We start from the raw sequence: 27,873 nt of genomic DNA, 5'->3' as shown, positions 1-27,873 counted from the left end.
GGGAGGAGCAACGCAGCGCAGCGCGTCCTCCCGCCGACGAACGCACGCAGCCAATCCACAGCCGTGCAGCCGTCCGAGAGAAAGCGCAGTCGTCCCCTCGGCGCAAGCGCTCTACGCGTGACGGAAGTGACGGCAAGCTTCCGCCAGGCGCACGGTAGGGTGAGTGGGAAGGGACAATCTAGGTGGGGATGGTGACGCGAGCGCGAGGAGGCGCTGTGGAGACTGGAGAACGGCGTCAGAGAGCCGAGGTTAGATTTGAGCGTCGCCCAGCCCTCCACGGTTTGTCCCCTAGAGCAGTGGGGTAGAACGCGGCCCTGTTTTTCCGCGTCTTTCGGAGCCCAAAACTGGCTCCCCGGAAGTCCCCAGCGGCCCCCTCAGGATTTATAGCCCTTGCTCATTTTCTCCCCTAACCCCTGCAAGTTCCATAGGACCCTGTTTAGGATGTAAACTGTTTTCTGTATTAATTTAGTGTCATCTTGGCCCAGTATCCTCTTTTGGCAAATGTGAACCTGAGATCCAAAGAGGGGAAAAGATTTTCTAAGGCCATATGGCAAGTTGGAACCAGTTGAGAACTCCTGAGGCAGGGGTTGGGGTGGGGGGAGTGCAGAAAGTACTTTATTAGCTGTGAGAATATCTGAGTATTCATCTACTGTGTCCTCACTGTGTGCTAGGACAGTGGTTCACAACGTATGTGTCTGGACCACCAGCAGCCACATCACCTAGGAGCTTGATTAGAGATGCAGATTCTCGGACCCCATCCCACAACTGCCAAATCAGAAATTGTGGGAGTGCGGCCCATAATCAGCATTTTAGTAAGCCCTCCAGGTGGTGCCTTGTGCATTGTGCTATGAAGTAAGTTGAGACCAAAGCCCTTCTGTGTGGTGGGTTTATAGAGGCTGACTTGTCTGGAATCATTCAGCTAGTACCTGGGTCGGTCTGACTCCAAAATCTTTACTCTTAACCTTAAGTTTTTATTTTATTTTTTTTTATTTTTTAAAGATTATTTTATTTTTTTATTTGAGAGAGAGAGAATGAGAGACAGCATGAGAGGGAGGAGGGTCAGAGGGAGAAGCAGACTCCCCGCCGAGCAGGGAGCCCGATGCGGGACTCGATCCCGGGACTCCAGGATCATGACCTGAGCCGAAGGCAGTCGCTCAACCAACTGAGCCACCCAGGCGCCCCTTAACCTTAAGTTTTTAGTCTTTTTTTTTTTTTTTTGAAAGAGAGAGTGAGTGAGAGAGAGCATGAGCAGGGGGAGGGGGAGAAGCAGACTCTCTTGCTGAGCAGGGAGCCTGATGCAGGGCTCCATCCCAGGACCTCGGGATCATGACCTGAGCCAAAGGCAGTTGCCCAACCAACTGAGCCACCAGGTGCCCCTAAGCTTTTAGTCTTTTTTTTTTTTTAAAGATTTTATTTATTTGACAGAGAGAGACACAGCGAGAGAGGGAACACAAGCAGGGGGAGTGGGAGAGGAAGAAGCAGGCTTCCCGCGGAGCAGGGAGCCCGACGCGGGGCTCGATCCCAGGACCCCGGGATCATGACCTGAGCCGAAGGCAGACGCTTAACGACTGAGCCACCCAGGCGCCCCCCTAAGCTTTTAGTCTTAATACTAGTGAGGTCAGAATATCAATGAAGTCAGAACATCCTTTGTATACCTGTCAACATTGACCTGTATTTCTCCCCCTAGGCAAACAACAGAATCTCCTAGGGAGCTTTTTCAGAATTCCATAGTTGGTGTTTTCAACCACAACTCAATTCCAAGATCCTCTTTCAATAGGTTGAGTGAAGCTGGACCCCAAAAGATGACATACACAACAACAGACACTACTCTGTCTGGACCTGGTGGGAGGGACATATACCTGACATGGGTCCACATCTTTTAGTCCTCCAACTTTCACATGGATCTTGTTCTTTTTCAGCCCTGCCTTTTTTCTGAACCTTGTTCCCTCCCATATGCAAAACTGTGGTTAAAGCCTAAGCAACTGACTCCCGTTTGGAAGTGTACCATTGGTATAAAACCTCTTTTATGTTTGGGGCCTCTGGGTGGCTCAGATGGTTGGATGTCTGCCTTCGGCTCAGGTCATGATCCCAGGGTCGTGGGATCGAGCCCCGCATGGGCTCCCTGCTCAGTGGGGAGCCTGCTTCTCCTTCTCCCTCTGCCTGCCGCTCCCCCTGCTTGTGCTCTCTCTCTGTCAAATAAATAAATCTTAAAAAAAAAAAAAAAAAAAACACCTCTTTTACAGATTCCCTGGGGGCATGCAGTGCTGGAGACAAAGTGTCATTCATTCTGTCATAGATTGTTGGAAGAATACCTCACCCAAGGTCCAAGACAGAAAAGGTAAGTTTTCAGTCTGCTGGGCCTGGTGGTAAAGGTTTGTAATGGGGAGTTTGATCTGGAGGGTTAGGAAAGATGGAGCTCTGAAGGAAGAGTAGGAGTTAAGGGGAAGAGGGAGAGGAATAGAAGAGAGCATTCCAGGAGTTGAAACCCTGTCAGCCACTGGTAGGGAATAAAGCCACAAGTTGGGAAGGAGTGGGAGGGGCATGCTGAAGAATTTGTTTTTGTTTTTTCTAGTTTTATTGAAATATAATTGACATACATCACTGTATAAGTTTAAGGCCTACCTCTTGATGGTTTGATTTACATATATTGTGAAATGATCACCACAATAGATACAGCTAATTCTGTCTTCTCATATAGATGCAATGAAAAGAAGAAAAAAAATTTTCTTTGTGATGAGAACGCTTAGGATTTATTCTTTTAACAGTTTTCCAATGTATCAGTACAGCATTGTTAGCTATTGTCCTCATGTTGTACCTTACATCCTTACCATTTATTTATCTCAACTGGAAGTTTGTATCTTTTTTTTTTTTTTTTTTAAAGATTTTATTTATTTATTTGAGAGAGAGAGAATGAGAGACAGAGAGCATGAGAGGGAGGAGGGTCAGAGGGAGAAGCAGACTCCCTGCCGAGCAGGGAGCCCAATGCGGGACTCGATCCCAGGACTCCAGGATCATGACCTGAGCCGAAGGCAGTCGCTTAACCAACTGAGCCACCCAGGCGCCCAGAAGTTTGTATCTTTTAACTACCTTCCTCCGTCTCCCGCTCCCCCATCACCCACCTCTGGTAACCACAAGTCTAATCTCTTTTTCTGAGTCTGTTTTTTAAGATTGCACATGTGAGTGAGATCATAAAGTATTTGTCTTTCTCCAACGGACTTATTTTACTCAGCATAAACCTCCAGGGTCCATACATGTTGTCACAAATGGTAGGATTTCCTCATTTTTTGTGGCTGAATAATATTCCATGGTGTATATACCACAACTTCTTTATCCATTCATTCATTGGTGGACATTTAGGTTGTTTCCATGCCTTGGTTATTGTAAATAATGCTGCTACGAACATGGGGTACAGATACCTTTTCAAGTTAGTGTTTTCATTTCCTTATTTCTTAGTGTTCTATATTCCCCAAAGTGGAATTGCTGGATCATAGTGTATTTCTATTTTTAATTTTTTGAGGATCCTCCATATTGTTTTCCCTAGTGGCAGCGCCAATTTATATTCCCACCAACAGTGCACAAGGGTTCACTTTTCCATAGATGTGGGGCCGGACCCCCCTTGTCTTTTTGATGATGGCCATGAAGAAATTATTTTTGTCCCAAGGGTGGAGGAAGCCACAGAAGGGGTTTGAGCAGGGGCACTTCACTTTTCAGGTTTGCGTCTTAGCAAGGTCACTCTGGCTGCTTTTTGGAGGACAGGATCAGAGTGGGAGACTAGTTTAAAGACTGTTAAAGTCACTCAGGAGATATGGGGGGGCACTGACGATGGAGACAATCGGAATAAAACAGTAAATTCTTTTTTATTATTTATTTTAAAAAAGGTTTTATTTATTTATTTGACAGAGAGAGGACAAGTAGAGTAGCAGGTAGAAGGAGAGAGAGAAGCAGGCTCCCCGCTGAGCAGGGCAGGGTCCTGGGATCATGATGTGAGCCGAAGGCAGACGCCTAACCACTGAGCCATCCAGGTGCCCCTAAATTCTTTTTTAAACTTAATTTTTTTTTACTTGCTGTAAAGTATACATAGCAAAATTTACATTTTTTTAAAAGATTTTTTATTGTGGTGCCTGGGTGGCTCAGATGGTTAAGCGTCTGCCTTCAGCTCAGGTCATGATCCCAGAGTCCTGGGATTGAGCCCCACATCGGGCTTCTGGCTCGGCGAGGAGCCTGCTTCTCCCTCTCCCTCTGCCTCTCTCCCTGCTTATGCTTTCTCTCTCTCTCTCTGTATCTCTGTGTCTCAAATGAATAAATAAAATCTTTAAAAATAAATAAATAAGTAAAAGATTTTTTATTTAAAATTTTTTTTTAAATTTATTTTAAAAAAATTAAATTTATTAAAAAAAAATCTTTTACTTATTTATTTAACAGAGAGAGACACAGCAAGAGAGGGAACACAAGCAGGGGGAATGGGAGAGGGAGAAGCAGGCTTCCCGCTGAGCAGGGAGCCCGATGTGGGGCTACATCCCAGGACCCTGGGATCATGACCTGAGCTGAAGGCAGACGCTTAACGACTGAGCCACCCAGGTGCCCCACAGAATTTACATTTTTAAGTGTACAGTTTGGTGGCACAGGGAAGTATATTTACTTTGTTGTGTAGATGCCATCACCATCCATTTTCAGAACCCTTTCATCTTGCAAAACTGGAAGTTTTGTGCCCTCAAACTAGTAACTCCTCAATCTCTCTCTCTTTTTTTTTTAAGATTTTATTTATTTATTTGACAGAGGGAGACACAGCGAGAGAGGGAACACAAGCAGGGGGAGTGGGAGAGGGAGAAGCAGGCTTCCCGCGGAGCAGGGAGCCTGATGCGGGGCTGGATACCAGGACCCTGGGATCATGACCTGAGCCGAAGGCAGACGCTTAACAACTGAGCCACCCAGGCGTCCCTCCTCAATCTCTCTTTATCCCAGTCCCCAACAACTACCATTCTGCTTTCTGTCCCTAAATTTGACTAAGTACCTCATAAGAGTGGAATCACACCGTGTTAGTCCTTTTCGGATTGGCTTATTTCAGTTAGCATACTGTTTGCAGGATTCATCCAGGGTATAGCCAGTGTCAGAATGTCCTTCCTTTTTTTTTTTTTTCTTTAATTTTTTCTTTAACTTTTTTTTTAAGGTTTTTTATTTATTTACTTGACAGAGAATGAGACAGCGAGAGAGCGAACACAAGCAGGGGGAGTGGGAGAGGGAGAAGCAGGCTTCCCGCTGAGCAGGGAGCCTGATGTGGGGCTCGATCCCAGGACCCTGGATCATGACCTGAGCCAAAGGCAGACGCTTAACGACTGAGCCACCCATGCGCCCCTGAATTTCCTTCCTTTTTAAGGCAGAATAACTTTGTTAAATGTTCTTTAGGTGTTCATTGTATATATTGTTAACCTTAAAAAATAAAACTCGGGGCGCCTGGGTGGCTCAGTCGTTAAGCATCTGCCTTCGGCTCAGGTTATGACCCCAGGGTCCTGGGATCGAGCCCCGCATTGGGCTCCCTGCTCCACAGGAAGCCTGCTTCTCCCTCTCCCATTCCCCCACTTGTGTTCCCTCTCTCGCTGTGTCTCTCTGTCAAATAAAGAAATAAAATCTTTGGAAAAAAAAAAAAATAAAACTCACTTTTTTTACCAGCAAAAATGAGTTTATTTGGGAATAGCAGAGTATTGCTATTTGGGACATGCAAACTGTAGCAAAATGATAGGCAAATCCAGAGAACAAAAGGGAGAAACTTGCTTTTATAGAGGAAGGGGATTGGGAGGGGCTTTTATAAACAAAAAGTACATGTTGGATTAAGCTAGGAGTTTGAAGTATAGTGGCTTTTCATTGGCTATAACAGTTGTAATGGTCTTTCATTGACTGGGCTGTTGCTGGACAAGGAGAAGATCTTTCTTCCTCCTGCTGAGTAGTAAAAAATAGGCTTCTTCCTGTTGGGAGTTAAAGGTATGTCCTTTGGGATCTTTGTGTTTAATTGGTGAGTACTGATAGGGTGTGAGAGCTCCTTCTGCTGGCCTCCCAACTGTATTTTATTATTTAATTTTTTTAAAAGACTTTTTAAAATTTATTATTTATTTATTTATTTATTTATTTATTTTTAAAGATTTTATTTATTTATTTGACAGAGAGAGACACAGCGAGAGAGGGAACACAAGCAGGGGGAGTGGAGAGGGAGAAGCAGGCTTCCCAAGGAGCAGGGAGCCCGATGCGGGGCTCGATCCCAGGGTCCTGGGATCATGACCTGAGCCGAAGTCAGACACCCAACGACTGAGCCACCCAGGCGCCCCTAAAATTTATTTTTTAAAAGAATTTATTTATAAGAGAGAGAGCACAATGGGGTACCTGGGTGGCTCAGTCATTAAGCGTCTGCCTTCAGCTCAGGTCATGGTCCCAGGGTCCTGGAATAGAGCCCCGCATCGGGCTCCCTGCTCCGCAGGAAGCCTGCTTCTTCTCCCTCTCCCACTCCCCCTGCTTATGTTCCCTCTCTCGCTGTGTCTCTCTCTTTCAAATAAATAAATAAAATCCTTAAAAGAGAGAGCACAAGTAGGCAGAGTGGCAGGCAGAGGGAGAGAGAGAAGCAGGCTCTCCGTTGAGCAGAGAGCCCAATGCGGGGCTCGATCCCAGGACTCTGGGATCATGACCTGAGCTGAAGGCAGACAGTTAACCAACTGAGCCACCCAGGTGCCCCATAACATTTATTTTTTATTTTTTTAAGTAATTGCTATACCCAGTGTGGTGCTTGAACTCACAACCCTGAGATTAAGTGTCGCGTGCTCCATCTATTGAGGCAGCCAGGCGCCCCCATTTCCATTTTTTTTTAAGATTTATTTATTTGTGAGAGAGAGTGTGTGTGCACATGAGGGGAGGCTCAGAGGGATAGAGAGAGGAAGAGAATCTCAAGCAGACTCTCCGCTGAGCTCAGAGTCCAGCATGGGGCTCTATCCCAAGACCCTGAGATCATGACCTGAGCTGAAATCAAGAGTCGACCACTTTACTGACTGAGCCACCCAGGTCCCCCCGCCCATCTCCATCTTTTTTTTTTTTTTTTTTAAGATTTTATTTATTTATTCGACACAGAGAGAGAGAGCAAAGCAGGCAGAGAGGCAGGCAGAGGGAGAGGGAGAAGCAGGCTCCACACTGAGCAGGGAGCCCGATGTGGGGCTCGATCCCAGGACCCTGGGATCATGACCTGAGCCGAAGGCAGACGCTTAACCGACTGAGCCACCCAGGCGCCCTTCCCCCATCTCCATCTTAAATGAGGTTTCCTTTATTCAGTTTCATAATATATACCTTATTTTGTTATTTTTTCATCTACTGGGGGACACTTAGGCTGCTTCCACCTCTTTGCTGTTGTGAATAATACTACTATGAATATGGGTATACAAATATCTTTTTATATTCCTGCTTTCAATTCTGTGGGGTATATACCCAGAGTGGAATTGCTGGATTATGTGATAATTCTCTTTTTAATTTTTTGAGGAACAACCATACTGTTTTCTACAGTAGCTGCACCATTTTGCATTTCCACCAACAGTATGCAAGAGTTCCAATTTCTCCACATTCTCATCAATACTTGTTTTCTGTTTTTTTTTTTTTAAGATTTTATTTATTTATTTGAGATAGAGAAAGCACACATGCGTTGGTGGGGAGGGGCAGAGGGAGAGGGAGAAGCAGACTCCCCGATGATTAGGGAGTTGGACACGGGGCTTGGACATGGGGCTCGATTCCAGGGCCCTGAGATCATGACTTAAACTGAAGGTAGATGCTTAACCTACTGAGCCACCCTGGTGCCCCTTGATAATAGCCAACCTAATGGGTGTGAAGTGGTATCTCATTATGATTTTTATTTGCATTTTCCTAATGATTACTGATGTTGAGCATCTTTTCATGTGCTTGTTGGTCATTTGTATGTCTTCGGAGAAATGTCTATTCCAGACCCTTGCCCATTTTTTGAGTCCTGTCGTTTGTTTTTTTGTTGTTGTTGAGTTTTAGGGGTTCTGTATATATTCTGGATATTAATCCTTTATCATTTATGTAATTTGCAAATATTTTCTCCTATTCTGTGGGTTACCTTTTTACTCTGTGTTTGTATTTTTTTTTAAGATTTTATTTATTTATTTGACAGAGAGATAGCGAGAGCAGGAACACAAGCAAGGGGGAGTGGGAGAGGGAGAAGTAGGCTTCTCGCCAAGCAGGGAGCCCGATGTGGGGCTCGATCCCAGGACCCTGGGACCATGACCCGAGCTGAAGGCAGATGCCTAACGACTGAGCCACCCAGGCGCCCCCCTTTTTTACTCTGTTGATAGTAGTATCCTTTGATATACAACAGTTTTTAATTTGGGGGGCACCTGGCTGGCTCAGTTGGTAGAGTATGTGACTCTTGATCTCAGGGTTGTGAGTTCATGCCCTTTATTAAGTAGAGATTAGTTAAATTTTTTTTAAGTTTTTAATTTTTGGGTGCCTGAGTGGCTCAGTCGTTAAGCGTCTGCCTTTGGCTCAGGTCATGATCCCTGGGTCCTGGGATCGAGTCCCACATCGGGCTCCCTCCTCCGCAGGAAGCCTGCTCTCCCTCTCCCACTCCTGCTGCTTGTGTTCCTGCTCTCACTATCTCTGTCTCTGTCAAATAAATAAATAAAATCTAAAAAAAAAAAAGTTTTTAATTTTCATGAAGTGTACTTTGTCTAATTTTTTGTTTTTGTTGCCTGTGCTTTTGGTATCATATCCAAGAAGTCACTGCCAGGGCGCCTAGCGAGCTCAGTTGGAAGAGCATGTGGCTCTTAAAAAAAAAAAAAGATTTATTTATTTATTTTAGAGGAGAGGGGAGGGGCAGAGGGAGAGAGTCTTAAGCAGACTCTGTACTGAGCGAGAGCCCAACATGGGGCTTGATCTCACAACCCTGAGATCAGGACCTGAGCCAAAACCAAGAGTCAGACGCTCAACTGACTTTGCTACCTAGGTGCCCCAGAGCATGTGACTCTTGATCTCAGGGTCATGATTTCAAGCCCCTTCTTGGGTGTAGAAATCTCTCTCTCTGTCAAATAAATAAAATCTTAAAAAAAAAAAAGAGTCACATGCTCCACTGACTGAGCCAGACAGGTGCCCCACTGAGTTAATTTTTTTATGTGGTGTTAGGTAAGGGTCCAACTTCATTCTTCTACATGTGGATATCCAGTTTTCCCAACACCATTTATTAAAAAGACTGTCCTTCCTGCATCAAATGGTCTTAGCACCTTTGTTAAAGATCATTTGACCACATATGTGAGGGTATACTGCAAGCCTGTCAAATCCTATTCCTTTGGTCTATTTATTTCTGTCGTTGTGCCAATACCACACTTTTTGATTACTTTAGCTTTGTAGTAAGTTTTGAAATCAGGAGGTGTGAGTCTTCAAAGTTTGTTCTTTTTCAAGATTGTTTTGGTTATTGGGGGTTCCTTAAGATTCCATATACATTTTATTTTTATTTTTTTTTAAGATTTTTTTATTTATTTGACAGAGACACAGTAAGAGAGGGAACACAAGCAGGGGGAGTGGGAGAGGGAGAAGCAGACTTCCCGCCAAGCAGGGAGCCCGATGCGGGGCTCGATCCCAGGACCCTGGGATCATGACCTGAGCCAAAGGCACACACTTAACGACTGAGCCACCCAGGCGCCTCTCCATATACATTTTAGAATGAGTTGTTCCATTTCTGCAAAAAAAAAATCATTGGAGGGGCACCTGGCTGGTTCATTTGGTAGAACATGCATGCAACTCTTGATCTTGGGGTCGTGAGTTCAAGCCCCAAGCTGGGCATGGAGTCTATTTAAAAAAGAAAAATCAGTGGGGTTTTGATAGAGATTGCAGTGAAAATCTGTAGGTAAGTCTTCCAGTCCATGAACACAAGATATTTTTCCATTTATTTTTATCTTCCTTAATTTCATTCAGCAATGTTTTCTAGTTTTCAGTGCATAAGTCTCACTTCTTTGGTTAATTCTTAACTATTTTATTCTTTTTGATGCTATTATAATTTGAAAAATTTTTTAAATTTCCTTTTTGGATTGTTCATTGTTCGTGTGTAGAAACACAACTGATTTTTTGTGATTTTGTATTGCGCAACTTTGCTGAATCCATTTATTATTTTCTGTTTCCTTTTGGTGGAGTCTTTAGGATTTTACATATATGATCATATCATCTGTAAACAGATAATTTTATTTTATTTTATTTTATTTTATTTTATTTTTTTTAAAGATTTTTTATTTATTCATTTGAGACAGAGAGATACAGAGAGAGAGAGAGCATGAGCAGGGGGAGAGCCAGAGGGAGAGGGAGAAGCAGACACTCCGCTGAGCAGGGAGCCCGATGTGGGGCTCGATCCCAGGACCCTGGGATCATGACCTGAGCCAAAGGCAGACGTTTAACCATCTGAGCCACCCAGGCGCCCGATAATTTTATTTTTTGCAAGAAGAGTTTTATATGTAGTATTATGTTGTGAAGCTCTTATTTTAACTCTGAGATTCATTAAGTTTTGATTACATGGGGGGGAGGGTGTCACAGAACGTTATATTTAGAGGGGTCCTTAGATCCAGTCCAGCTCAGTGTCACACAGCAAGTTAGAGGTTCAATAGGCATCTGAAACCTGATCTGTGTTTCTCCTCTTAGTTTTCTAGGAGCAGACAAAGCCAAGCTGGGAGTTAGCATGGAGAACCCTTGCCTGGAGGGTATTTATGGGGCTGAGACTTAATCCCTTTGTGCTTTCACCCAAGGCTTTCCTTATCTTAGGAAGTAGGGAGTCTGGCTGAATCCCAGTGCATCCATCTGGTTAAAATAAACATCCTGGGTGGTCTAAGATGGAAAAGAACTTGATGAAGAGTCAGATTTGGAAGTGGGAGAGAGATTTGGAAGTAGGACAGATTTTGCCTTTGTGAGGTTGGGACCTTTTAAGCACCAGTTAAACACACCATCTCAGCCTTGGGACCGGGTATGTCCTCTCCACTGAAGGCCTCTGCGCCACTGCCAGCTGCTTGCAGGAGGGCTTGGAGAGGAAAGTGTGCTCCGAGGGGTAAGACTGGGGGCCCTGGACAGACACAGATGGAGTCACAGAAATCAGAGTCCTGTGGGGAAAAAAACCACAAGCTGTGGAAAGAGCACCCGTTGTGAAGTAGAGGTCTGAGTTTGTATCCAGGCCCTCTTTTTACCTAAGATAAATGTTTTACTAGTACTTACTGGGTTCTTACTAGGTGCCAACTTTGCTAAATGTTTTACATGTTTTCCTCCAAAAGTTGGCTGGGCTCTTAACCACTATACTGAACTCTTTTACCTTTATTTTAAAATTTTCTATAGTAAATGTGGATTATTTATGTAATTAAAATGACCATCTCAGGAAGGTTACCCTTGACCTTCAGGCCACAATAGACTCCTGGGAGCTGAGGGGGAAGTCAAATGGTTTGGCAGGGGGAGGGGTAAACTACTTGGTGGTACCCTTCTTCCTCTTATCTTAAAACTTTGAAAGATAAGGTGCTGTCTTAATTTAGCAGCTTCCTTGGGATAAGTCAGTGTCCTGATCATAATGATCAGGTCCTTGGAGCAATAGCATGAGAATCTCCTGTGGCATAAGTGAAGAGTGTAGATTCCTGGACTCCCTGGGGGTGAGGTCTGGGAATTTGCATTTTTGTAAGCTCTCCTGATGACTTTGATACATATTAAGGCTTGAGAACTACTTCTCTGGGTAATTCCTTCCAGTTTTGCCACTTAACAGCTGTGTGGTATGGGGCAAGTTATTTTCACAGTTCTGCTTTACTCCCAGCCCTGTGCTGAGAGGCCAGATGATAGCAATATATAACAACAGTAACGTGGAGTATCCTATTTCATCCTCCTAAGAGGTGAATATTCCTATGCCCATTTTATTGATGAGGAGACTAAAGTTTGGAGTGGTAAATTGACTTGCCTATGATCATGACACCTAATTAGATGACAGAGCCAGAATCTAAATGCAGGCTTAGATTATAAAGTACTTTGGAAACCAGTAACATTGAGAGCATTGATAATTGTTATTTCCACATCCCCCCCCCCCCCCCCCCCGAGTTCCCTTCTTCTCTACAGCTACAGCGGCTAACACACCAAGGTTACAGCACACCAAGACAGGCTAAGCCCCTCCCCTCTGGGAGTTTTTCCCATTAGCAGTTTCTAAACTAGAGTGTAGTTTTTATTTCTTTTTTAAATTATTATTTTTTTTAGTAATCTCTACCCGCAACATGGGGCTAGAGCTCATGATCCTGAGATCAAGAGTTGCATGCTCCACTGACTGAGCCAGCCAGGCGCCCCTAGAGTGTACTTTTTAAATCCAGAGTCAAGTCCAACCCTAGAGGGTTTTTTTTTTTTTAAGATTTTATTTTTTTTAAAGTCATCTCTACACCCCACATGGGGCTCAAACTCACGACCCCAAGATCAAGAGTCACATGCTCTAACTGAGCCAGCCAATGCATTTAAATGCTGTTTCCTAAACAGGACTGTTAGAGGAAAGTGAGATGTCCTTAGGTAACATTCTAGCTTCAGAGAGGGGCTCTAGCCACGTTATCCCTGTCCACTTTTATTACCTAAAGTGCTTGCTTACTCTGGGGTTCATCAGTTTGAAGCTTGGTGCAGAAGATGCTTTTGGTTTCAGTTCTTTGAAAAGTATTTGTAGGAAGCCATCTCTTCTAAGGCAGTCAAACCATCCAAATCACTTCCCCTTTTAGGGTAATATTAATATTCATTTTCCAGATGAAAATGAGTACTGAACTTATTTTGAAGAGCCCTTCCAGCATGTTCCTATTCTGCCAAGCCCTAGGGCCAAGTGTCCAGTTTGAGGGCTACTGATAGAGGGAAGTGGAAACCAGGACCTTGGATGAATGGCTAAACTCTCTCAAACCGGAGCTCTTTAATCTGGGGAACGTGAATGGGGAGGCACTGACTCTCAATTTCTACAGGAGAGTGACTTGTGGGAGATTGGATATCCTCCATCTAGGTCTACTGGAATCAGGAAGAAGCCGATTTGGTTCAGTAGAAGAAATTTCTACTGTTTAGCCCAAACCATGTTAATTGAATGCCAGTAGGCAGTGAACTGCCTGCCCATCACTAGTTCAGATAAGGTCCAGGCAGATGTCAGGGTGACCTTCAAGCAAGACAGACTTCAGTTCATATCCCAGCTGCATTTAATACTGGCTGTACAGTGCAGGCCAATTAATTTAACAAACGCTCAGTTTCTTTACCTATGAGAAGGGCACCTCACTTCTTTTGTGTGTATACAAAATTTAATAATGAACACTGCACAGGTCCAGGCACATAGCAAGGCTGTTTACTGCTGCAGGCCTTGACTTAGCACTGTTTGGGCTGCAATGAAATGTATAGTCATTTCATTATGAAGTAAAGAAGTAAATGAAACTCACAGCTATCTTAAGCAAAAAAGGGAAATTTACTAGCTTACATAATAGGGAAGTCTAGAGGTGGTACCAGTTTCAGACATGACTGAAGCATCCATTTCATGTCTGCTGCTTTCTGTGCTGGCTTCATACTGCAGTTCAACCCCTCACTGGTTGAGGGGGAGGATAAAGTTGCTAGCTCCCTAAGTTTCCTCACCACTCAGCAACCCCAAAGCTTGACTCTTGATCCCAGGGAAGACTGGTGTAGCATGGGAGGCATATGCCCCCTGCCCACTGTGATGAAAGGGATATGGGCCAGGTTTGAGAACAAGAAATAAGGATGCAGGGCACCCAACCCTGACAGGTGGCTGCTAGAGGGGGGAGACGATAAAGCCCTGTAAGAACTCGGCAACTGCCCCACCTCCAGATGGGGCCCAGGGTCACTGTGGGTCAACCTGTTTCTGCTATAAAAAACAAAACAAAACAAAAACCAAAAACAACTTTATTTGACGAAAGACAAAAACAAAAGTTATTTACAGTAGTTTTTTTGCTCAAATAATTCAACGGGATAACTGTGCTTCTCCTCCAGGTTTATCTCACAACCAAACCAAGTGGAGGCTGCACCACCCCCAGCCTCCCCATCTTGCACAAGAGGGGGAATGCCAACCAGAATTCAGCAGCATGGCTCCTCACCCCTCACCACCTCTTCCAACAGTCATACCAGACCTGGGCTCACAGACATGGGTGGGGTGGAACAGGCTGGGCAAACAGCAACTTCAACTAATCTTGAAGCTGCTATGTTCTTTCTTCCCCAGCTGGGCCTCAGGAGGGTGAGGATCCCTGATCCCCCTGGGACATGCAAGGATGGGCGGGGTGGCAAAAGAGAGAGCCTAGGAAACTTGCCCACTCACAGAGAGCAAAGCTCCCATTCCTTAAAAAGCTAATCCCTATTCCCACAGCAGTGGGTAGGCCAAGCCACTGAGAAGTCAGGTAGCCTCCCTGAAGTCTTCAGGGATCATCCCAGAAAGGACAGAACACACGTTGCTGCCTTTCTCCCAGCCAGGCCCACCCATGTCAGTCAACCCCCAGGAATCTCCCCCTTGTGCCAGGAATCTCCCCCTTGTGCCTTACTTGGCAACTTCAGGAAACTACAGGCAGGGGGCTCCTGACCTGTCTTTTGGCCCAGTAACAATGCTTTCAGAACAAAAATATTTTGGCTAATAGTAACCTAGGATTAGTGTTTCTTAGGATATATAAAGATGGGGTGTATTGCTGTCGAATGCTGTCAGCAATGAGACCGCAAAATAAAAAATGGGGAGGAGGGAGAAGAGTAAGACCAACTGTGATCTATTTCACTGTGAAGTTCAGGGCAGAGGCCTCTGCAACTCCAATTTAGAGAAAGGTGCAACACAAAGACACAGCGAACAGGCTTCCTAACCGATTTCCAGCCCCAGCCTCCGTAGAAGGCAGCTCCTCAGCAGCCGGGGACACATTCCCTGCTTCTTCCAGGAATAGGTTCTTGCCACCATCGTGGGAAAAACTGCCCATTTGAGTCAGCTACAAGGGCTTCCTGACCAGTAGGTGGCTCACTTCTCTCCAAGTAGGAGCTACTGGCAGCTTTTGACATTCTGATCCCACTAATCCAAGTTCTTAAAGGAATTCAAAACTCAGGCTGCAGGGCCAAGCTTTCAAGGATAAAGAGGGGAAAACATTAAAGAGAGGAAAAAAAAAAACCCAAAACCAAAAAACCCACTTCCTTGGTCTAACTTACTTCCCCTGTCCCCCAAAACATAGTAAAAACAAAAATTAAAAAAACAAAACAAAAAAAACGAACAAACCAAGCCAAAAACCACCTCTCTGGTTTTATCCTTCTCTGCTCTGCGCTTAGAAGGTTTGGTCAGATTCTGTGTTGGACCCTTTCTGCTCTGAAGGCTTTGTCCCCTTCTGTGCCTGATGCAGAAAAGCCAAAGCCCAAAAAGGTTTGTTTTTTGTAAATCAAACCAAGAATAAAACAACCATTTGGAGTTTTGCAGAGATTTAGATGGTCCCCAAAATAAAAATACTCCTTCCTTGTAAAACACTCACCAGTTGCAGTGGTGCAGAATTCCCAGTTCATCAGATTCCCTCACGCAACACACTCTCACTCCCCACACCTGGGCTAACTACTCCCATTAATGCAAACCCCAGCAAAAAGGGAAAAATAAACAGTTCAGTGAAAACCTAAACATTCAACTGGAGTCAGTTCTGTTACATCTGCTGGGTTCCTCTTGTCTTTTGTTCACACTTACGAACTTGGACTGTCCACACTTGGCTTAACGAAAAGAGGCCCAGCTGTGGGGCATAGGTCTGAATGTGGCAGGTTTCCTGTGCCCAGCCTAGGAGAGCAGGCTGGAACAAAGGTGTCCTGGGAATCCTCTGGAGAAGCAGCAGCAGCACCATGCCTATCTCCGATCTCAATCTCATCACTGAGGAGGCCTGGAGAAACGGCAGTTAGCAGAGAGGTCCCCATCACAGTGCAGTGACACCAGCTGGCATCTTCCTGCTGAAGACCTCTGGACAGAGGAGATGACCCCGATGTTTGGCAGTGATCCAAAGAAAGCCCTCTGTATGAAAAGGAACCAAAACAGAGACCCCGGACAGCTGGCTCGAGCCTCGAGCACCCTTCTTGGCAGATGCCTACTTGGGGTTTTCGGAGACTAAGGGGATAGGAGTGTGCAGTAAGGGGGGCGATGGGTCCTGCTGCTTCTGAAGCTCCATCTCAGCAGCCCTCTGGAGCGCCACCTCCACCAGCAGCTGGAAGCTACTGAAGTCTTCCTTGTCCTGCTCTGGGGGCGTGGGCGGTGGCGTGTTGAAGAGTCCACCTGTGGGGCTTCCAGCTTCAGCTCTGGTCAGGAGGGTGAGTGTGTTGCCAGGGGTCACCAAGGGCTTCGGAGGCTCTGGCTCCCCTTGTGGGAAGGGGGCCGCTGGCTTTTCCCCCTGGCCTGAGTGGAGTGGCATGGAGCACACGGACAAGGAGAGCACGCTGGTGGGGGCTGGTACAGACACAGCCAGCACCGAGGGGCTGCTGCCTCGGGGGAGGGCCACATCTGAGGCCTTACCCCCGCGGCGGGAGATGGTGAACTGATTGGGGTCTTTGCCATCCTTCCGAAGCATGTCTGGGAGAAGGCGCCGCCGGGCGTTGATGAACCAGTTACATATCTGGAATGCATGGAAGAGGCCGTGATCAGTTCACTCAGTCAAAACCAGCTATGAAGCACCTATGTTCCTGGCCCCAGAAACACAGCAGTAAACAACACAGACATGATCCCACCCTTCAGACAAGTTCATGTTGGGAAGAGAGAGTTAAATCCTACAAATGAGTATAAAATTACAACCAGTGGTGGGGACAATAATGGGAAAACCCAATCTAGTCTTTGTGGACTCAGGGTAGAACTGACAGCAGGCAGGGCTGATCCCACTAGGCCAGAACACCACGGCAAACCACTACAGGGCCTAAACAGTGGTTTGTTGGACCTTCATACCTTGCACACTGTAGGTCCGTCTCCTGGCCCTCTCTCTTCTCCCTGTTTACCAACAGATACTTACAGAGCATGCACCAGCTGCTGCAGAGGGCAAAGACAGCAGCCCTCTCCCCCTCACCTCCTATGTGATGGGATATTGGGAACTGTGGGCTGCAGTAATGCCTAATGTTCCTCTACTGTTTGCTGAATGGATCAAGGCCCAGCTCTCCTTAGGGCTCCTGTACCAGTTTCTACCCCTGCTTATCACCTCTCTTGGCCCATTCCCAGGGCAAGCCCTTGGGTACCATCTTTCTATGGAGTCTGTCTCTATCTAGCCAAAGGGACAGCTACCTAGGGCAGGAGCTGGTGCCTGGAGCTGTCCTGGCTCCTAGCTCAGCAGGCTGGGAAAGCTCCTGTTCAGGGCAGAGCCAGAGCCTTCTTGTGGCTTCTCTTCCTCTCCATTCCAGGGGTTCTCGTTTATTCCTCTTCATCTCTAGGGTCTTTCCAGTACAACCACACACACACACCAGCAGGCATCAGCAGACACTGGCTGAGCTGAATACTGGCTAAGGTTGCAGGGGAGCCCCAGAGAGAGGTAGGGCTGAACAGCTGGGTGAGGCAAAGGAAAGGGACTCAACACCTCTGATACTAAGTACTATGCCAGCCACCTCACTTGCATTTTGTTTCATCTGTATACAAGCCTGAAAGGTTGTGAGCAGTGTCCCCAAAGTACTAAGGAGGGAACTGAACTCTTAAAGGATGAAAGAACGTTCCCAAAGTCACACAGGCTCCGAGTGTAGAGCTGGGATCCAAACCCAGGTCTCCTGGCTTGAGGGCCCCTAACTGCTGTTCTTACTGTGCTTTGCTGTGTCTTAGCAAACAGGTGGAACTGACAACCGAACAATCATGACCATAATCCTAAAAGTGAATACTTGTTGAACACAAAACATACCAGGTGCTGTTCTGAACATGTCCCATCTAATTACTCATTTAATCTTCAACAACTTATGAGACAGGTACTGTGATGATCACTTTATTTGAACCGGTGATGAAACAGAGGCCCTGATCAGAGAACTCAGTAACTTGCTCAAGGTCACCAGTTCAAAGGCTGGGCTCTGTTCCAAGCAACCCCCACTGCCAGGTGAAGAGAAAAGACTGAAGCCTTTTCTGCTCGCTCGGATGCTTCCACTCCTGCATCCTGCAGCTGCCTCACCAGCTACCTGTGCTCCCAGGGAGCACTGCGCCTGCTCACCTTAGCTCTGTGCACAGCGAAAACAGGTCACAGTGACCTGGTTCAAGTGAAGTAGGGATGAGGATTTCTGGTGAGAAAGCAGGCTTGGGGAGGGGAGCCTAGGCGTTTATTAGCAGCTGTGTAGGCACCCAGCCCCTAGCTGCGCCTCCCATTTTGGCTTAGAATTCTGGGAAGAGAAGAGCAGAAAAACACCCCCCCACACACACATATATTCTCCCACATGCTCACCCTGGTCCACAGAAAATCTGGCAGCCTACTGTCTGTTTTGTCTTCTCGTCCGCTAGAAATGCACAGCTGAGGGGGGCCAGGCAAGGGCAGGAGGCCTGCGTGCGCCACTAGGGCCAGCTGTGGTATCAGGCGGTCAGGAATTTCTGTAGCCCCTTCAGCTGCCCGCCCCATGTCCGAGTCAGGGAAAGGGCACGTGATCTGCCCCCACTCAAGGTCCTTGGGGAGGTGGTGGGGAGAATGCCAAGGTGAATTCTGTGATTGATACGGCACAACACAGGCTGGGTGCCTGAAAGCCTGTCTCTACCACAAAATGGCCCTATGTGAGAGGTTGCTGTCCGGCCAGTACTTTTTATCAGTGGCTGAGATGAAGAATGTGGGAGGAATTGCTGTGGCAAACGGGCGTGGGAGGGGCACCAGGAAGCTGATGAAGACCAGAGGATCAGAGCAGGGCCTTTGAAGAAGGCTGACCCACACGTGCTTTAATTTTAATGTCTTTTCAGCTGTGAAAGACAGAAGCAAAAGAAGGGAGCGAAGTGAAGGCACGGAAAGACCTTTCCCAAACATCACTGGACCTCCACTTGTGTTGTGACCACCCATACCCAGGTGCTCTCAAAAGCAACTGGCTGTATTAGAATCACCTTGACGGTGACTTAAAAAAATAGTTCTCTCTTGGGGGTGCTTGGCTGGCTCAGTCAGTGGAGCGTGCAACTCTTGATCTCAGGGTTGTGGGTTCGAGCCCGGTGTTGGGTGTGATTGCGTACAAATAAAAAATCTTAAAAAAAAAAACCAAAAAACTCTCTCATCTGCTCTATAGATCCAGTGGGAGTGGGGTGGGGTGGAGTCAGGAATGTGTGTTTTTAAACAAGCTCACGAGTTCTGCTGCTCAGACTTAGGAACCAATGGTTTAACCCGCTCACCCCCATCCCCGTCCCGCTTTGGGAGAGTCTTCTCTCAGGTAACTGCATTTGAATGGAGCCCTAAAGGACTTGAAGGAATGGGGAGCTCAGGTGACACCACATTGGTAATTAACTACGTTGAATTCTTAGTCCATTAAACATTGTCTTCCCTCCCTACAGGACGCTATCCAGAAGGCAGGGATAGTGCCTGCTCTACCGCTCTGTTTCCAGCACATAGCTCTGGGCCTGGCACAGCGCACACCCCCAATCAGTATGAGAGTGAAAGAATGGGGCCCGAACCCTCCCTGCCACGCTTACCTTCCCTCCCCAACAGGCAGCCAGCCCTTTAGAACAGTTAAAAACCACAGCAATAAAGTGGGCTCAAACGGTGTCACAGGGACCTGTGAAAACCCTTCACAAATGACTTTTTTTGGTCTTACCCTCCCAACTGCCTAGCCCCAGGCGAGTACCAGCAAACCAGTTAGTTAAATGACTCATTGACTTGCTAATGAGATTGCTCTTGGGCCAGTTAAAGGAGACAATCAAAAGAGCTGTCCCCAGGGAGAGAGAAAACAAGCTTGGCAAAATGCTGATGCATGATGAAGCCAGGTGATTGGTTCCAGGAGTGCATTATAATATTCTCTTTTGTGGGTATTTGCAAAGTTCTTAATAAACAGTGAAATTTTAAAAATTACAGGAAAGAGAGCTGCCTCCAGGGACTTAGGCCAATTTTTCCAGACTGAGGAGCTACTGCATTTCTTTAGAGGTCCTGCCTGTTGACATTTCCCACACTTCCTCATTTTATATCAATTCAACAATTATTTACTGAGCACCTACCAGATACCAGGCATTGAGCTAAACACTTGGCATATAGTGATAAGTAAGCCTTGGCTTCTGGAGTTTAGTCTGTTCTAAAAAGCAGCTACAGTCCATTGTCCAAATGCTGACCCAGACCTGGTACTGTGAGAGCGCACAGTTCCTCTGAGGGTGGAGGGTCTCCCTGGTCAGGAGTGGGAACGAAGTGGTGTGGGGTACTGATTAGTGTGGCATGAGTATGGGGGAGGGGGCAGGGATGAGGCCCAGTATGCAGATAGGGACAGGTGATATTGTCATTAGGTTGGCAGGAATCATTGAAGGGTTTTTAGTAGTGGAGTAACAAGTGGTAAGACAATGATAGGCTGGACCAGGGTAGGAAAGCCACATTCCAGAAATATTTAAGGGGTGAATGCATAGGAATTGGTGACTGATCAAATGAGCTGAGAAAGGGCAATCAAGGGGCACCCCTTAGAAAGGGAAGGAGCCAGCTTGGAGAAGTTATCCATTACCAACTGAGAAATCTGAGGTGCCTGTGAGACCTCCAAGCAGAGGTAGATGGTTGGAAGCCATGTGGGATTCATGGTATAGTTTCCACCCAGGGCCACATGGTCCCCCCCACTGCTCGTTAACTCTCAGCATGACTCTAGAGCAGGGTGGCCAACACCAGAACCCTTCCCATCAGGGCATGCCAGGATCCAGCTGGCCCTTCCTCAGAAGTCTCTAGCAACAAATCCTTGCTCCAGACCAACATTTCTCTAAGTGGAATCAGAGATATATCATCCTAGAGATCCACTAGTTCTCAGAAGAATGTTTTAGCTTTATGTTTCCATTCTGATCTTGAGTAGGAGCACAGTGGCCTCTGGCAATCCAGACTTGCTCAACTCCAGAGTCAGTGCCTTTGTCAATACTACACACCACAGCCCAGTCAGCAAAGCATCATCCCCATCCACCATTTTATATTAATGCAGTTAGATGGAATCTCATTGATTTTACATTTACTTTGGAAAACTGGTTATTTTACAATTTATAAGAGCAAAAGCAAGAAGTTGTTTTTTTAACCCAGTTTTATGTTTATATGTGCTTAAGTGACGTGATAATAAAAATATTTCAAGTCAACATGTTGGAGGGGAGGCGGGCCCATGAAAAATAACTTAAGAGAAACTGGCACAGGGGTGCCTGGGTGGCTCAGTTGGTTAAGCGACTGCCTTCGGCTCAGGTCATGATCCTGGAGTCCTGGGATCGAGTCCCGCATCAGGCTCCCTGCTCGGCGGGGAGTCTGCTTCTCCCTCTGACCCTCCCCCCTCTCATGTGCTTTCTCTCTCATTCTCTCTCTCTCAAATAAAGAAATAAAATCTTTAAAAAAAAAAAAAAAAAAGAGAAACTGGCACATCACTCACTTCTAAGAAACAGTTCCCTGACAAAAAGCAATTTCAATACAGTGTGGCAGCACAGGTAGGAGGTGCACCAGGAACACAGAGTAGTGGCCTCAAACCTAGTCCAAGAATGCTCTCATGAGGAAATGCTTACATGGAGTGAGCCAGGTTCAGAAAAGTCAGGAAGAAGCCCAGGGAGAAGGTCCGAAGGTTCACAAGCCTCGGGGACAGGAAGAACTGAGAGATGAGGCTGGTAAGCTCCTGAGTTTGGACTCTATGCAGAGGACAGTGGGGTCCATGGAGTGTGTAACACCATCAGATTTGTACTTTTGTGTTCAAGAGAATGGACTGAGGGAGCAGAGTTAGATGGCATGCTGTCCAATTCATGAACTGCTTAATAAAGCCCATTAAAAAAAAAAAAAAGCGAGAGGATAGAATGGACTTGAGGGAAGAAAAAGGCTGGACGCAGAAGACCAGCAAAGAGCCCATCTAGGTGATCCTGGTTCTCAGGCTTAAGCCTTTGGCTTGTGTTGTTCTGCATCCTATGAGTTCAAGTCCACCTCTTCTGGGAGGCCTGTTGAGGCTCCAGGCTGGCTTGGAAACCCTGCCTGGGTCTCTGCTGCCTTCTGTCCCAGCAAGTGATTACTTTTTACAAACACTAATGGCTAGGTCTTCTCCGCTTTCCCATCCTGGACTAGACACCTTGAGGGTAGGAATGTGTCTGGTTCCTCTCTGGGACCTCAACTCTAGCTGGGAGTGCTTGGTGCACTGTGAGATGCTAGACACTGCTAGACACCCGGGGTCAGTCCAAGACCTATGATCTAGGAGAGATGAGGATGACAAGAGCAGTAACACCCACTCTGTGCTCACCTTGCTGTGAGCCTTGAATCTTTCTTCTCCATCCCTCCTCCTTACATACTATGAAAGTACCACGATCATCTCCTTTTTTCAGAGGAGGAAACACGAGGCTCAGGGAGAGGCATTGGACCTGGCCAATGTCCAGGCTTCTTCTTGTGGAGAAGATGGGATCTGAGTCAGGTTCTGTAACTCTAGAGCCTTTCTCGCAGACAAGACTCCCATTAACCACTGCCCAGCAAGTATAAAGTCAGGTGAGAGGAGTTCTGAGGGCTGAATACTCAGCGTGAGGCATCGTGGAAGAGGGATGGGAGATGGGAGCTGGGAAGACAAGGGAGGTTCCGAGTGGGGTAAGGGAATGAGGGAGAGTTAGCACCATAGACTGAAATAAGGAATCTATTAAAGGCTAGGAAAAGACAGAGCTGGAACCAGTAGCAGAGGGACTTGGGGTAGAGGCTTAGCCGGCTCATGAAGGGAGCACTGGGGGCTCATGGGGCAGGGGATAGGCCTTTGCTAGGCTGGGGGCCTGCTCTGTGTCTCCCAGGTAGATGAGAGCCAAATTGGAGGCAAGTCATTGGTAGTCCAGGGTGTCCTGCCTAGCACCATGAAAACAGAACAAAAACACCTATAGGTCAGCAGCTGGGGCAGTTCAAGGAGATAATACCTTGTGCTCTGACAAAAAGTGGACAAGAGATCTTCAGGTATGCTCACGTGCATGGTTTACAAAGCACTTTCTTTCCTTTCTTTCTTTTAAAAAAATATTTTATTTATCTGTTTTTAGAGAGAGTGCGGGGGTGGGAGTGTGGGCATGGGACAGAGGAGGGAGAGGGACAAGCAGACTCCATGCTGAGCGCGGAGCCTGATGTGGGGCTCGATCCCAGGATCCTGAGATCATGACCTGAGCCTAAATGAAGAGTCAGACGCTCAACCAACTGAGCCACCCAGGCACCCCATCTTTTCTTTTTTTTTTTTTTAAGATTTTATTTTTAAGTAATCTCTACACCCAATATAGGATGCGAATTCACAACCCCAAGATCAAGAGTCACATGCTCCACTGACTGAGCCAGCCAGGTGCCCCCAAAACACTTTCACATACAGTTCAGAATCTGCTCCTTAACAACAATTCAGTCAGGCAGGGGAGGATTCGACCCCCCCCACTTTACAGGTGGAGAAATCAAGATGTAGTCCATTGCTCCTATGTTGCAGAACTGGGTTTTGAACCCAGAACCTCTGAATTCTGCCCTTTCCTTGGCCAGGATCCCAACTCATTTTTCTAACTACATTGCAGACCACCAGCTGCCCTTCTGCCACCAAGTCACTACCCCAACACTGCTCTGGGGCTGGGGGCTGAATTCCAAACACTCGATGCCTTCTCGCCTTCCCATGGCCTCCATTGTTAACGACACCAAGACGTTAATAATGGTGCCTTGCCTCTTCAGAAGTCTCCCAAATCTAGCTGCAGTGACCTCACGTCGTTGTCTTCCCTTGAGGCAGGGAGAGTGGCTGTTCTCATGTGGCCACACAGTGTATCAGGGACAGGGCTTAGAGAGGCCTAGAAGCCAGGTCTCCTGCTACCTGCTCCTTACCTGCAGCACTGACAGGTTGGTCTGTCCGGAAAGGCTCAGCTTCTCCTGCTCCGAGGGGTAGGCGTTGTAGCGGTGCACGTACAGCCAGTCCCGGAGGATCTTCACCGATTCCTTGGGCAGGTTGCCTCGGCGCTTCCGCTTGCCTGCGAGGGAGAGGATGCCTTCCTCCTCACCCAGGTCACTGTCTGACATGGTGTCTAGGGGCTAGGCTGGACCTTGGGCAAGCCTGGAACAAGTGACAAAAGGGATGGGGACATTATTACCACGCACTGCCTCTCACCCTTTCCCTGTCTCCAAACACACCATTATTAGAGCCTGGGACACCACAATGGAGGAAGAGCAAATCGAAGTCTCAGGCCATATCTTAGCCTGGGCAACCCAGAAGGGAAGAGTCTGAGATGCCTTCATTTTATGCGGCCGGTCAGTAGAGGACTACTGACATAAATGGCAGCTCATTAATAAGCAGTACCAGGCTAGAATCACAGCTACCACTGGGGTCTGTTTTCCATGCTCTGTACTGAGCACTTCACACTTCCTATCTCACTGGATCCTCACAAAGTCCTTGTAAGATAGATACTACTGTTACCATCATTTTATAGATGAGAAAATCAAGGCCCAGAGAGAAAGCCACCTAACTTAGACAGTTAGCATGTGACCCAGTAATTTCACTCCTAGACATCTACCAAAGAGAAATGAAAAGGTGTGTTCACACAAAATCTTAAACACAAATGTTTATAGAGACATTATTCATAATAGCCAAAAGGTGGAAACAACCCAAGTGTCCATCAGTGGAAGAATGGATAAACAAAATGTAGTCCATCCATATGGTGGAATATTATTTGGCCATAAAAAGGAGCTAAGTCCTGATGCATGCTACACTGTGGATGAACCTTGAAAATATGCTAAGTAAAAGAAGCAGGTCACAAAAAACACATATGATTCCATTTTAATGAAATATTTAGAATGGGCTGAGGAGGGGGATAGAAGGATGACAGCTAAAGGGTATGGAGTTTCTTTTTGAGGTGATAAAAATGTTCTAAAATTGACTGTGGTGATGGTGGTTACATAGTTGTGAAAATACTAAAACCACTTGTTTGTTTGCTTTAAATGGGTAAGTTGTATGATACGTGAGCTACATCTCAATAAAGCTGTTATGAAAAAACAGCTTTATTGATAAAGCTGGATAGGGTATGGAAACAAGGTTTGGACCAAGGTTTGCCACCACCAACAACCGACTTCCCCCAGCCCCATCAAACTCTGTTGCATCTTGCCTCCCAGGTCTGGAAAGTCTATTAATCCCCATGGTCCTACAGCAATCCGTGTAACATTTACTGTACCTACTGCCCTGCAGAGAGTGTTGAGTCATCCCTATTGGTTGTCTCAGACATTCTCTTTTGTCATTTAGCCCCTGGCCTGGTCCATGAATCAATTCCTCAAAAATCCAGATAAATGAGCAAGGCTGGGCTCTGGTTCTCTTATCTTGGCTGTGTGACTTTGGCAAGTGTGCTCTTTCCTTTCTGGGCTTGAGACCCCTCTTCACCTGTCAAACGAAGGAAGGGGTTTCCCTAAACAACCCAACTCAGTTGCTCATCCCCCTGACAAACTTCTGGTTCACACATGCAAAAGAGATTTACATTTTAAAACCAAAAGTTCCAGGGCAAGCTAATGCCAGAATCTCAAGGCTCCTCCCTCCTCAGCCTTTTAACAGCTACCCAGCAGGCTGGGCCAACAGACTCTGGCATCTCCCAGGTTTTGTTTCCTCGACTTGGGCCTGAGCCCAGATATCTGGGCTGGCTGGGCCAGGCTTTCGAGGGAAGGGTCTCACCCTCCCAGCCAGGCCACCTGGAGGTGAGACAGGCCTTGGTTAGAGGTGCCACTCCTCAGAGAACACCAACAGCAGACTGCTTTCTGAGGTCAGGTTTCTGGGGCTTAGCTGGCCAGGGCAGCTGGGATCTGGGCTCGGGGATGCAGTCCTGGCAGCCTATGAGAAATTTACTCAGGGTTATCTGTATAAACTCCACCCTGGCTACCAGCCAAGTCCCAGGCTGCAGGGTTCCTGAGGTGGCCCATGGAGATGACCCCTCAGCCTCCACACACCTCTCTCCACCATGGTGTCCTGCACTCCAGCCAGCTTACAACGGGGGAGGTTTCCCACCTACACGCCCCACACTCACACCCAGACACAGACAGACTGACAGACACACGCCCTCACCACCAGGCAACTCTGTAACAGTGCTCAGATAGCAGGCACCAACCCATCGCTTAGCTCCTGGAACCACCATGGTTTTCACCGACAAACACAGCACACACACAGCTTATAGATCCCACGTCTAGCACGAACAACTGGTACCCACGAAAGCAGCCCAATTCCTGGATATACGCCTACCCACAAACTCCAACCGGCCCGCCCACCCGCGATCTCTCAGACTGAGGAAACTCCAAACGTCATCACAGCACCGATCAATTCTTACCCCAACTGGCCTGTGGCAGCACCCTCACGACACGACACCCGGTGCACCCTGCTACACACTCCACGACGCCGACCTGCAGCCAGTCCCGCACGAACTTTCTGACAACTCCCCCAGCTCCTCCCGACACTCCCCCGGGCCGCGCACTCACCGTGCATTCCCAGCAGTTCACACAAAGCGCGCAGCCTCCCCCGCGGCCCAGACCTAGTCGGAGCACATGGCTCCCGGGGCGGCGGGGAATCGGCCTGCGCTCGGGGCGCCAGCACCCCTCAGCCCCCTACCCCGCGCCAGACTCGGCGCCCCAGCTCCCCCGCCGGCCCGCAATGCGGGTGGGGCGGGGGCTCTGGAAGAAAGAAAACTCACGTGTCTGTCCCGGGGCAGGAAAAAGTTTGGTTCCCACCTCCTTCCCCCGCCGCTTGGCGCTGGCCGACTCTTCGGGGCGCGGGGCTGGCCGAGCCTGCGCGCTCGGCTTTGTGCTCCGAACTCGGCCCGGAGGGGGAGGGGAGGGGGCTGGGCTCCCACCTCCGCACCGCCCCCCCCCACCAAGCCCTGCGCCCAGACTCCATGTTGGCCGCCCCCTACCCCGGAGACTGCGCGCTTCGCCCGCGGGAGGCTCGGCTCACGCTCGGCCTGCCTGAGGGTCCCGGCGCGCACAAACTTTCTTCGGGTCGCCGGCCCCACGCGCCCCGCTTCCTTGGCCCGCCTGGGAGTGACAGATGCCTCCGAGACAGACTTTCCTTTGTTCCAAAGGAAAGGGGAACTCGCGCGGGCTCCCCAGCCCCCCAGCCCCGGGCCCTTCCCGCTGCCCCCACCCGCAGCTGTCACTCTCGGCGGCCCCCTCCTCGGCTCGGCCGCGTCGGGGGGGGGCGGGGGGGTGAGGCTGCTGGCGGTTAGCAACGTGCACTTTTTTAAACCAAACAAACCCGCCCCCCGCGCTCTCACCCCGGCCCGGGGCAGGGGCGGCCCTCTCACGGGCTAGGATCGTAGGGAGATGGGCCCCCCAGAAGGGCCCCGAAAGAGCTTTCAGCTGGGGGGGGGCGGTGGGACATTCCCCCCACCGGCCCCCGCCCGCCCCCAGCAGTCGCCGCTCACAAACACCAGAGCTCACACACCCACAATCGCACGCGCCAGGACGACGCCCCCTCCCCCGCCCGGCCGAGAAAAAGAAACTTTCCAAGTTGTCCGCGCGCCCCCCGCCCGCCTCTGTCCCACTCCTGCGCCTCTCACTGACTTTTCCGAGCGGCTTTTCCGTCCACGCGGCCCCTGGCTCGGTCCCGGGCGTCCCGGCAGGGGGCGGGGGGCGCCGGGGGAGCGCGGCGCGTACCTGCCGGGCCTGACACTCGGCCTGACAGCTCGCGGCTGGAAAGCACCTCGCGGCCTGACGTCAGATCCCCTCTCCTCCCCCCGCGCTTTCCTCGCCCTCCCCCACCCGCCCGGAGGGAGAAAACAAACTTTGTGCGGAGCGCGGCGAGCTACGCCCACCCCCCGCGGGGCGG

General features: G+C 48.1%; 1 protein-coding gene and 1 long non-coding RNA gene across 6 annotated transcripts; one reads left to right on the top strand and one right to left on the bottom strand.

The window, feature by feature from the left end:
* Positions 1-89: 89 nt before the first annotated feature.
* LOC118545676 (uncharacterized) lies at positions 90-19,171 on the top strand. The gene is made up of 3 exons (XR_013442024.1): positions 90-248; positions 2,244-2,338; positions 18,884-19,171. It is a non-coding gene; the product is annotated as an uncharacterized LOC118545676 (long non-coding RNA).
* TGIF2 (TGFB induced factor homeobox 2) lies at positions 13,889-27,860 on the bottom strand. 5 transcript variants are annotated; one of them, XM_036064601.2, is made up of 3 exons: positions 27,830-27,860; positions 23,910-24,135; positions 13,889-16,601 (listed from the first exon to the last, which is right to left on the bottom strand). In XM_036064601.2, the coding sequence occupies exons 2-3, from the start codon at positions 24,099-24,101 to the stop codon at positions 16,080-16,082; spliced, it is 714 nt and encodes a 237-aa protein (XP_035920494.1). In that variant the 5' UTR covers positions 24,102-24,135; positions 27,830-27,860; the 3' UTR covers positions 13,889-16,079. The 5 variants fall into 5 exon arrangements, with proteins under 5 accessions (XP_035920494.1, XP_035920489.1, XP_035920492.1 ...); XM_036064596.2 differs by lacking the exon at positions 27,830-27,860 and adding an exon at positions 27,609-27,751; XM_036064599.2 differs by lacking the exon at positions 27,830-27,860 and adding an exon at positions 26,741-26,813.
* Between the last annotated feature and the right edge of the window lie 13 nt (positions 27,861-27,873).

This window comes from Halichoerus grypus, chromosome 10, assembly GCF_964656455.1.
Source record: "Halichoerus grypus chromosome 10, mHalGry1.hap1.1, whole genome shotgun sequence".
Lineage (NCBI taxonomy): Eukaryota > Metazoa > Chordata > Mammalia > Carnivora > Phocidae > Halichoerus > Halichoerus grypus.
Note: the sequence above shows the minus strand (reverse complement) of the source record. Positions and strands in the feature narration are given on the sequence as shown.

Excerpts from the sequence above, each read along its gene's own strand:
- TGIF2 (XM_036064601.2), bottom strand. The coding sequence starts at position 24,101 with ATGTCAGACAGTGACCTGGGTGAGGAGGAAGGCATCCTCTCCCTCGCA. Across the intron at positions 16,602-23,909 it reads CCAACCTGTCAGTGCTGCAG|ATATGTAACTGGTTCATCAA; the intron begins GTAAGGAGCAGG and ends CATGCATTCCAG.